Genomic DNA, 10,950 nt, shown 5'->3' with positions numbered 1-10,950 from the left:
CTCTGAAACAGCAGCTTTTCTGCTAAATTTAAGATAAAGGGATGACGTCAGGTTGGGAAGCAGGCACAACTGCAGTGCAATTAAAAAAATAACAATGAAGAGTGTTATGTTGCTCTTTTAAATGTGTGTTGCACTAAATCTATGATAACAAGTTGAATCACATTGACAGAATGAGGGCTGATAAATTTAGCAGTTTTTACTTTCCATAAAGTGCTCAGAGACCTAAAGTCAAGGAGAAATAGCATTCCTCTTATCTAATGATGTGCATAAGAGAATGTTGTCAGTTTTGTTGTCCCTGTAAATGTCACAGATCAAGTATCTTTACTCTAGAAACCTGCCACATATGTTCATGAAATGACATCATTGAAAAGGCCTTGAGATTTGCCAATATGTTGCATTGGTTAGATGAGTCCAATACTGAACTTTTTGGTAAAAAAAAAAAAAAAGAAGAAAAAAGCTATGCGTGGAGCAAGGTGAAGCACAGTGGTGGCAGCATCATGCTGTGGGGATGTTTTCTTCAGCCGTAGCTTGGAAGATGGATGGAGATGTCCTGTTAGAAGCATCAGCATGACAACAACCGTAAACAGTCAGCCGGAGCACCAGCGGTTTTGGATCAAAGCACACGTATGCGTTAGAATGGCCTAGTTAAAGGCCTGGACTGAAATCCAATGGAGAGTCTGCGGCCAATTGATCTTCAGATATGCTCTCCATCCAATCTGACCGAGCTTGAGCGAAAGGGGAATGGGCTAAATAGCTGTGCCTCCAGATGTGTAAAAGTTGGTGGAGACATTTCCCAGAAGGAAGTTCAGAGTTCAGGCTTCGGGGTCGGAGTATAAAAACAATGTCTTGATTTTATATTTCGTGTGGTTATTACCACATTAAAAGCACAGTTAGATACGTTAAGGTTTGTGGGTGTAGCGTGACAAACTACCACAGCAAAGCACTGTGACCACTAATGCTTTTTTATTGCCAATATTACATAAAGCATTTGATGTTTGCCATTTTTTAATTAGATTTTGTAACATAAACCCATAGAAAAATAGAGATTTCACAGAAAATATTTAACTCATTGGATTCATCCCTTTGAGGCTACTCACTGTGACTCTCGGTCGTCTATATTTTGTGACCGAGATTTTGCAGCTCTTTCTACATGATGTCAGATCTGTACCACCGTTCAATAACACTTTGCGTTTAATAGCCTTGCACCATGAAGGGTTCGGCGTGTGATTTATGCATGACTGGGTCTGCGGCAGGAAGCAAATAATGAAAGTTGTTTTTTTAGCAAAACAAACTGCTTTCAAGTCTGCACGTTGGGTTGCATTAATCAGATTTGTCAGGGTGGAAAACAAAAGGAGAACTCTCCATCCCTGTTTGCACACCAGCGCCTCCCTCATTCACTCCCACTTTGAAACACATGTGTGAAAACAGCAACATTTATGGTTGCTCAACTCCGCCGTGTGTTTGTCTCCTGCGTCCACCAGATGTTTGCTGTCCTCCTCCACACGTAAAAAAAAAAAAAAGACTCTGAGAAAGATCCTGATAGGAAGCAGAACCTCGTCTCTCACCATCCACATCAGCATTCCACCTCGGATGCCCCGGATTCCCCTGGTCCGGTCCAGAGACAGCACCGGGTGGGTTGGTGAATACCTCAGCGACCCGGTTATGCAACCGGAGGGATTGTGGAATTCCTGAAGTCGGTCGAGTTCCAGCTGCATTCCCCGTGGGTGCAAAGTGTCACTTTTCACACATCCCACGCACACGGGCGCACAAAGAAAAGCTGCAAACCCAAATCCCCCCCATGTGTTTAACACACAGTCTGACCCACATAAAGAAAATCCCTTCAGTGAGTTTCACATAGTTTAAGTCACAGCAGATTAACCTCTTGACCCGTTTTTGTTCCGAAAGGTAGAGATTTTGTCAAACAGGCGTGATGAAGGTACAAATGACGCATGACGTGACTGAACCAGATGTAAACAAATCATCTGATTAGGTCTGAGTGGATCCTCTGTAGACGAAGTACCATGTGAGAAACTGTTCCCCAGAAATAAGGCTGGTTTCCTGGTGATCTTGTGTCTACGGGGGAACTTGTGTAACCAGATTAGGGGCAGTTAGTTTTAGGCCTGAGGGTCATAGAGGGCCGACCGGTTTTTAAGCTGCCTTTTTGAAAAATCCGTCTGGCCTGAAGCAGTTTGCCAAACACTCAAGTTCCTCATTCATTCAAATGTTTGGGATGCTGAAACCACCTGGAAGCAACCCAACTTGTTTCCATGACCAAAATCACAAACAGGTCTTCAAGATCTGATTACTGCTGAGGTTTAGGGGGGAAATGTATTAGCAGTAAATATAAGACATTTATAATCAGGAATTAGTAAATGAAGCTCAGATACTGCGATTGCAGCTTCAGCAATTAATTATTTGAGCCACAATAAGTTTCACAACAACATGTAAAAAAAATATGTAAACTAAAAACAGTAATTTTTATTAAAAGTAAATCTTAGGCTGTCAATATTAGAATATAACACTTATTCAGATGGATCTAAAAACAAAAAAAGGCCTACAATGCCCCCTAGTGGTTGTGTTCATACATCAGAAAAGAAACGAAATTAATATTTGTTAATATTAATATTAATATTTAATGTATGTCGCCAATATTTTGAAGCATTGACATGTAAGTTGTTCTATTTGCCTACTCTATTTGCCTTTATTTTGTAAAATGATGCAAAGTAAGTTTTTTTTTTTTAAAAGAAGTCATTGTACCTCATTCTAAGACAGAGGAACAAACATATTTAACTGAGAAAGTTAACCAAAGTATTTTCTTTTTTTCTTTCTTTTTTTTCTTTCTTTTTTAAATAAATGATACCAAGATTTAAATACAACTCACAGTATTTATAGCAAATGGTCACTTTATACAGTCATGGATTAAGTGCATGAAAGATATTGGCTCCATGCAGTAGAGAATAAAAGTTGTTCTCTATCAATTACATTTGTGTTGGTAGAAACACAAATGTCCTGAACTGTCTTACACTGAAGACTGAGCAGGAAAGAGAATTAAACCCAACCATAGTTATTGTTTTAGTATAATGAAGAAAACATACAACATTAGTTACACACAGAAAATTTACATTTGAACACTACTTGTGGCTTATGATTAGGGCTGTAATGATCCAATAATCTCACAATATGATACACGATGCACGATATTCTTCTCACGATACAATATATATTGTGATATTCAGCAAACGATACAATTCGATACACTTTTGCGATTTTCTGAAAGATTTTAGAGGGGCAGAGTGATTTTGGTGACATTTTGTGAACGTTATAAAGTTGGACTGAATTAATATAACTGAAAACTGATTAAAAGCACCAACTACACAATACGTGGCTCTGGTTGGACATGGACACAGAGTTAAAGTCGACAGCTGGACAAAATGAATCTAAGTGGTGAGAAAACATGTTTCTTTTAGTTGAAACAGTACAAACTGTAGCTTACATGCATTTATAAAATAAATAAAGTGCACCAAGTACCCTGCTCTGAATAGTTTGATACATTTTTAACCTTGACACTTAACATCTGAAGCAATCACTCTAAGCCTGATGACCTAATCACTCTCTCGGCGACGCAAGCAGTGAGTGAGCAAGGTGACAGTTGGATATTACGATACTTGCGGATGAATATCGATTTTTTTCTAGGAAAGAAAATATCAATATATCTCAAAAAATCGATATTATTACACAGCTCTACTTATAATCGTATAAAAATGTAATAAATAAGCTATTTGCTTGCTTAAAGTCTGTACTGTTCAATGGACTGAGAGACTGCTATGATTTTTTCCTCTCCATGTACGGGAAGCACTGTGCTGCCAAAATTCACCAAATAAAACACAGCAGATTGTATGGAGTCATTACTTATGTCATTCACACCCCTGACCAGCAGGGGGCGACAGCAAATCACACACAATCATCTGGGGGCAGTGTCTGCACTGCAGTCTGCCATTTCTGGCATTTTGCTGAGCACTAATGGGCACAGGAATGTGTTCAGCTGCCTTTCTCTTTGGAACACCTGCCATGTCCACACTACAAAGCTGACTGGCCATCTCCACATTGAAGTCTTTGTGCGTCATGGGCTTCACTCCTTTGGCTCACCAACCTAGAGATGGAAATTAGCCTGTAATCTGGTTCCGTGTGCATCTACTCTGATTATAATAATTTACTGTACATATCCCATGGCAAACAAAGAAATAAAACAACAAGAACAAAACAAAACAAACCTCATCGTCAAGCTCAAACTCCGAGTCCGAGCCATCTGGCAGCGCGCCTTCGTCCTCTTCACATTCATACATGTACTTCAGGGCTTGCTGGTAATCTGGTTCCGTGTGCATCTACTCTGATTATAATAATTTACTGTACATATCCCATGGCAAACAAAGAAATAAAACAACAAGAACAAAACAAAACAAACCTCATCGTCAAGCTCAAACTCCGAGTCCGAGCCATCTGGCAGCGCGCCTTCGTCCTCTTCACATTCATACATGTACTTCAGGGCTTGCTGGTAATCTGGTTCCGTGTGCATCTACTCTGATTATAATAATTTACTGTACATATCCCATGGCAAACAAAGAAATAAAACAACAAGAACAAAACAAAACAAACCTCATCGTCAAGCTCAAACTCCGAGTCCGAGCCATCTGGCAGCGCGCCTTCGTCCTCTTCACATTCATACATGTACTTCAGGGCTTGCTCCGCAGTCATGTAGCGACTCATTTTGACACACTAAACACACTAAAAAACGTCTACAAACACTGCACACACACACTAGCACACTAACTAACACACGTACGGTCGAAAAATCTACTACAAAACACCACTAGCTAAATCCGAAATGTCAACTACGCGCCGTTCTCTACCCCCACAAAACTCTCTCCCGCGCTGCTGTTCCGATCGCAAATCAAAATGCTTTCTGATTGGTTGCTTCAGAAATGTGGTGAGTTTGCAGGAACTCGGAAAAATGGCTTTCATGATGCATTCGTTCACTTTTTGGTCATAAAACATCCACTGATTGCACTCAACGTGCGTAAAATGCGCTTTACGCTATGGCGAAAATGATCGATCATATTCCTGGTTTTATTTGGAAGTAAATATAAAACAAAATCAATATAAAAACACTACTTTTATAAAGTTTGAAGTCTCTACTGTCCAACAGAACTGAAATGCACACTTCTCATGCCGTCTTTTTTTTATACGGAAGCCTTTTAAATGCATGACGTCATGCCCGCCACATGGCGGCCGTCGACTAGAAAAGGTTAATGATTTTCTAAGAACATTTTATTGTTTCTCCAAAAAGTTTTTCTGCAACAAACAAAAACCTCACCAAAAATATTTTACTTTCATAAAGAGCATAAGTGTATTAACAATATATTTGCGCTATATTGAATGACCCTATTTTAATCGCATGAAGCTTTTCAGTTCCTTGTCAATTCTTGGACAAGGAACTGAAGCATTATAAAATACAATATGTTCAAATATAATATGCCTTTGGGTTTTGCAACTGCTTTTGAAATCTGTAGCAATATTTTTTTTCTGTGGGGTGAAAAGCTGAAGCTGCAGCAGAAAACATCTACTCTGCAAAACTGCTTGTTGGAGTAAAAAAAAAAAAAACTCAAAACAAACAAAATCAAACCTCAACATTCAGGGACAATTAAAAACAGTTTATTTTTGGTGTTCCTCAAAATCGTACCAGAAAACAGGACATAACAGAAGTAAAAAGACAACACTGGAAATCCAAAATCAAACTGCTGAATATTAAAGTTGATAAATACAACAAACCTTAACTTTAGAGCGAGTGCACAACAAAAAGTTACTGTGGAAAGTGGGAAAGTTTTCCAATCACCACAGTGCCGAGGAAAATTATTTCTATTTAAAGATTTCTTCCTCATTTCCCTCTTTATTTTTGAAATCACTTTTACATGTTTCAGATCATCAAAGATTTTAATTAAAAGCAAAGATAACCTCCTTAAAAACAAAATATTGATTCATTAGGCGGGAAATATGTATTCAAACCATCCCGGCCTTCTGTGATTGTGTGTGGAAATAAGAGATTAGATCATTGCTGTGATCGCTCTGATTGTCCAAATCCTCGCCCTCGTTTTCTCCTACCAGGATGGATGTGTGCACATTAAGTGGTTTTTAAAATATATAATAAACTATATCATTACACTAAAAGGGAAGATTATTGTTTATAAAATATTTTTCAAGTTGCTGAGATTTTTTATTTTCATTTTGTTTGTGTGTTTTAAGATATTCCAAGACGTCTTTTTGTAATGCTTGTAAAATTTTTAAGACGGTTGATTTGAATTTTGTATTTTGATTTTGTTTGTATCTCAAAGCATTTCATTATGCCTTTTTTTGTAATGTTTGTAAAAATATGATTTTATTGTCATGCTTGTGTGAACCCCATGAAGAACAGTCTCCACAATGATAAATACTAAAGGAACCTTAAATAAACAAATAAAACTCTTTGAATAAGAACAAAAAATAAGGTCTCTTTGTTTTGCTAAGGACTTTCATATCATCCGGGGTTATTATTAAATGTAACTAGCTATTCTGATGACTTGAAAGGAATTTCAGAAACTTTGTATCTGAACTGAAATAATTAAAATAAATTAAATACATCATCAACTTTCTACACACACACATATATATATATATATATATATATATATATTTGATCTTATTTGAAGGTGCATATGAATAATATTTTTATCAATGCCATCGAATCCTCCTCCTGCTCCTTAGGTTTTGTTTCATCACTGTTTGCTGCAACTATTTTTGTGTTATTAGATTTAACCTTGACTTGCATGTCTTCTGAAGAAACTTTTACAATTTATAAACACTGATCTGGTACACTGTCAATGTGGTAACTTTGCCCACCATATGCGTGTACTCTTATTTTAAACTTTGAGTTGTGAACCTGATGTAAGTTTTTTAGACGTCTTTTTTTTATATATATATATATATCCACCACTTTTGGGAACACCCCCAAAAGTGGTGGAGAATGACCGAGCTAAGATCCTGTGGGACTTCCAGATCCAGACAGACAAGATGGTAATGGCGAACCAACCGGACATTGTGGTGGTGGATAAAGAACAGAGGAAAGCCGTTGTGGTGGATGTAGCAATACCAAGTGACTACAACATCAGGAAAAAGGAGCATGAGAAATTGGAGAAATACCAGGGCCTCAGGGAGGAACTGGAAAAGACCTGGAAGGTGATGACCACAGTGGTGCCTGTGGTCATCGGGGCCCTCGGGGCAGTCACCCCCAAACTGGAGCAGTGGCTCAAACAGATCCCAGGAACAACATCAGACATCTCAGTCCAGAAATGTGCAGTTCTAGGCACAGCCAAGATACTGCGCAGAACCCTCAAGCTCCCAGGCCTCTGGTAGAGGACCCGAGTTCCGAGGATGAAACAGACCACCCGCGGAGGGTGAGAAGGGAATTTATATATATATATATATATATATATATATATATATATATATATAAAAATCAGCAAATATAAATATCTTTATAACTGTTAAAGAAAACAAAAAAAACTTAAATTGTCACCAAGTTGCTCCTTCTATAAAGTTATTCTCTTCATATAAAGCTCGCCCCGTCACTTTTTCTGAGCGTGGGTGCCCAGGTGGGATTTGAGATGGCCGCTCTGCAGGAAGCCCCTCCCACAGACGTCACACCTGTACGGTCTCTCTCCCGTGTGGCTCCTCATGTGCTTCTTCAGGTGGCCGCTGTGGGTGAAGCTCTTGCAGCACAGTGAGCAGCGGAAGGGCTTCTCGCCCGTGTGGATCCTCATGTGGATCTTCAGGTCGCCCTTGCGTCGGCACTCCTTGCCGCAGACGTGGCAGCGGTGCAGCTTCAGGCCCGCGTGGCCCGCCATGTGCTCCTTCAGCGAGGTCGTGCTCCTGAACAGCTTCCCGCACAGTGGGCAGCACTTGGAGTTCTCGTGGGACCGGCGGTGCACGTCGAGGCTCTCGGCGGACTCGAAGGTCCCGCCGCACACGGCGCACAGGACGCCGACGTCCCTGGAGTGGGCTTGGAAGGCGTGGTTCATCAGGAGGTGGCTGGAGGGGAAGCAGTCGCCGCACAAAGAGCACCGGTAGTCGGCTCCGGGTGAGTTCAGGTGGGATGAATCAGAGTCTCTAGGTGAGACGAAGCTAGACTGGCCCTGTTCTGTTAGGTCAGGTGGAAAAATGACCACGGTGTCGTCTTGTGGAGGAGGCTTGACCTCGGCCAGCTTCACTTCCTGAGGCTCCTGAAACTCGTCGGGTTCTGAATTTTGAGTCCAACGATGCCCGGGTGGTTTTGTGTCTTCCTGCTCAAGCTCCTCCCCGACAGAAGCCTGAGGAAGATTTAAGGCATCTTCATCGACGCCTGGCTGGTGTCGCTCGTCCTGATTGGCAGCCCAGAGCTCGTCGTGGTCTTCCTCTTTAATGTGGTGAAGCTCCGGAATCCACTGGGTTCCCTCACGGAGCCTGGACTCGCGAGAAGTTTGGTCTTGGGTCTGAGGAACGTCTGAAAGAGGAAATGAACCTTTTAATTTTTAAGTCCTCAATTTACAATCAACACAGTCATACTTCTTGAAAATATCAACCAGAAAACAAGGAATGTGGCAGCATATTCATATCCGTTGACGCGTTTGTTCATTTCCTTCAACAATCCAAACCTCGAAGAAGATTTACTTCTCACAACCTCAATATAAGTATTACATTTTCCTGGTACAAAATATGAAAGTTAAATCCCAACATTGGGATTATCCCTTCTTTTTAATTCCATAGTTTAACACAACCCGGATCAATGGTTCGGCAGTAACCATAAATCCCAGCTTCCTACACATCTTTCATGTCAAAATCCGCATTATTACAAACTCAGATTTCCAGAGTCCATTTTAGTCAACTTTATAAATGTAAGTAATAACCTTCACAATGAACATATTTCAGCTATTTTTACACTGGTGCACATCCATGGACAGATAAATGAATGGACTGATGGCAGTTTATAGGGAATCTACAGCTCAATAACGTTGACAAGTTATCTTTCAATCAAAGTTTTGGGTTTGATTTGTTTTGCCACGTGTTGAGCAATGCATTTATCACCAGGTGTCCAACGGATAAGTTTATTGGGCATCTAGATGAATGTATAAAACCTTTAAGCAATGGGAATTGGACTCGAGCCTGGAATTACAAAAACCTTTGGTTTTTTTTTTTTTGGTTTTTTGATCCAAGCATGGAAAATACCTCAACCAAATTCCACAGATTGCGACCTGCACAAAAACCCTACAGATAAAACGGGTGAACCAGTATTTGAGAATAAAACGTCAGAGTAGATATAAAGAAAAAGACAGAGTAACTTCAGTCCCAGAGGTCAACCAAAACACTTTCTCACCCAGCAGGAAACCAGGTGGCTGTTCTACCAGGTCATGATGTGAAACAGGAAGCTTCACCTGACGTACAGGTAAGAGTCCCAACAGCATCAGGATCTGTGATCCATCAGCTCTTCAATACTTTCTCCCTGTGTCATTCCATTGTGTCACATATATCTTAATATAAAGACACTTACCTAATAATGAAAGTATTTATATATTTATTATTTAAAACTAAACGCATTAGAAAATAATTCTACAATCTCATCACTGTATCCAGTTTATTTCCACAGCTACACAGAGAGACATGCATCTACTGCTAAGATACGGTAGAATTGTCCTGGATAATGATAAATATAATATTTTAAACTTTAGGACTTAAGGAGACAGTGTTGTAGTATTTTTTTGGGTTTTATAAATGGACTGAAGGGCTGGAAAGATAACAGTAAAAGCCTACAATAATGCAATAAGCAACATTTTGATGCAGAAGCTGAAAGTAGTGATATGCTGAGATACCAAGAGAACCGTGCTGGTTCTACTGCTTGGTCAGTGGTGCTGTTCGTGTTTTGGACCCAGTCCGCCCCGTGGGGTCAGCAGCGGTGAACACACCTGTCCTCTGACTCTGCAGCTCCAGCAGCAAAGCTTGCAGCCGATCGATCTCCTGCTTGGAGTTGGTCGCTTCTTCTTCGTATTTGGCGATCGCTCCTTCGAAAACCTCCAGGATTTCTCCGAGCACCGCCGTGAGCCGCTCGTTCACGAAGGCCCTGAGCAGCAGCGGAGACATTTTCATAAAGGTGTTTGTTAAATAAATAAACAAATTAATTAATTAAAAAACAACCTAAATGACCCCGTGTGCAGGTTAATAATAAAACTGCTAAGGAGGGGAGAAAGGGGGTCTTTTCTTCGTTGATGTTTGACCCGAGCGGTTTGCATCTACAGCGTGTCGCTATCGCCCTCTGCTGGATAAAATAGAAATTGACACAGTTCCCTATCAAGACGCTTCGAGTGAACAGATTCGACCACAGACAGCACATTTTTGATTTTTGCTGACATATGATTTATACAATTTCTCTGGCCTTCTGATCATTGGTTATTGCTCACCTGTTTTCATTTTCATCCCAAACATCTCAACAAATTACACATTTAATGACATATCATCAGCTATTTATCGGTTGATCTATTATACATTCATGTGAATTTTATATATTTTAATTTCTATATGTCATAGTACTGATATCCCCTGAACTTTTTCTCATTTTGGAGCCTTACAAATAGTGTATTTATCAAGGTTTTTATTGATAGACTTAAAGAAAGTAGTGCACAGGTGTGGAATTGAGTGGAAAATGAAACATGAGTTTATTTTTATTACTAACATCTTAAAAGTGTGGAATACATTTTTATTTAGGGTTAGTTGGTACTCAGAAACCACATTTGCTTTAATAACTCCAATCTCTATACCGGCTTTGCACTTCTAAATTGTCTAAAATTCACGCAAAATAGCTATGCAAACACATCTTTTATGTTAGTTTTATAA

The 10,950-nt window shown here is 39.8% G+C and overlaps 2 protein-coding genes across 2 annotated transcripts; both read right to left on the bottom strand.

The window, feature by feature from the left end:
• Window positions 1-3,059: 3,059 nt before the first annotated feature.
• Window positions 3,060-5,308, bottom strand: LOC145555183 (uncharacterized). The gene is made up of 4 exons (XM_081616617.1): window positions 4,654-5,308; window positions 4,463-4,573; window positions 4,272-4,382; window positions 3,060-4,150 (listed from the first exon to the last, which is right to left on the bottom strand). Exons 1-4 carry the CDS (start codon window positions 4,762-4,764, stop codon window positions 4,130-4,132), a joined length of 354 nt encoding a protein of 117 aa, XP_081472743.1. The 5' UTR covers window positions 4,765-5,308; the 3' UTR covers window positions 3,060-4,129.
• A 379-nt stretch (window positions 5,309-5,687) lies between these two features.
• Window positions 5,688-10,645, bottom strand: LOC103461151 (uncharacterized). The gene is made up of 2 exons (XM_008403476.3): window positions 10,026-10,645; window positions 5,688-8,569 (listed from the first exon to the last, which is right to left on the bottom strand). The coding sequence occupies exons 1-2, from the start codon at window positions 10,204-10,206 to the stop codon at window positions 7,656-7,658; spliced, it is 1,095 nt and encodes a 364-aa protein (XP_008401698.2). The 5' UTR covers window positions 10,207-10,645; the 3' UTR covers window positions 5,688-7,655.
• Window positions 10,646-10,950: the final 305 nt, after the last annotated feature.

Source organism: Poecilia reticulata, chromosome 15 (genome assembly GCF_904066995.2).
Source record: "Poecilia reticulata chromosome 15, P_reticulata-male-v2, whole genome shotgun sequence".
Classification (NCBI taxonomy): domain Eukaryota; kingdom Metazoa; phylum Chordata; class Actinopteri; order Cyprinodontiformes; family Poeciliidae; genus Poecilia; species Poecilia reticulata.
Note: the sequence above shows the minus strand (reverse complement) of the source record. Positions and strands in the feature narration are given on the sequence as shown.

Excerpts from the sequence above, each read along its gene's own strand:
- LOC145555183 (XM_081616617.1), bottom strand. The coding sequence starts at position 4,764 with ATGAGTCGCTACATGACTGCGGAGCAAGCCCTGAAGTACATGTATGAA. Across the intron at positions 4,574-4,653 it reads AGTTTGAGCTTGACGATGAG|ATGCACACGGAACCAGATTA; the intron begins GTTTGTTTTGTT and ends TAATCAGAGTAG. Across the intron at positions 4,151-4,271 it reads AGTTTGAGCTTGACGATGAG|GTTGGTGAGCCAAAGGAGTG; the intron begins GTTTGTTTTGTT and ends TTCCATCTCTAG.
- LOC103461151 (XM_008403476.3), bottom strand. The coding sequence starts at position 10,206 with ATGAAAATGTCTCCGCTGCTGCTCAGGGCCTTCGTGAACGAGCGGCTC. Across the intron at positions 8,570-10,025 it reads GCTGCAGAGTCAGAGGACAG|ACGTTCCTCAGACCCAAGAC; the intron begins GTGTGTTCACCG and ends TTCCTCTTTCAG.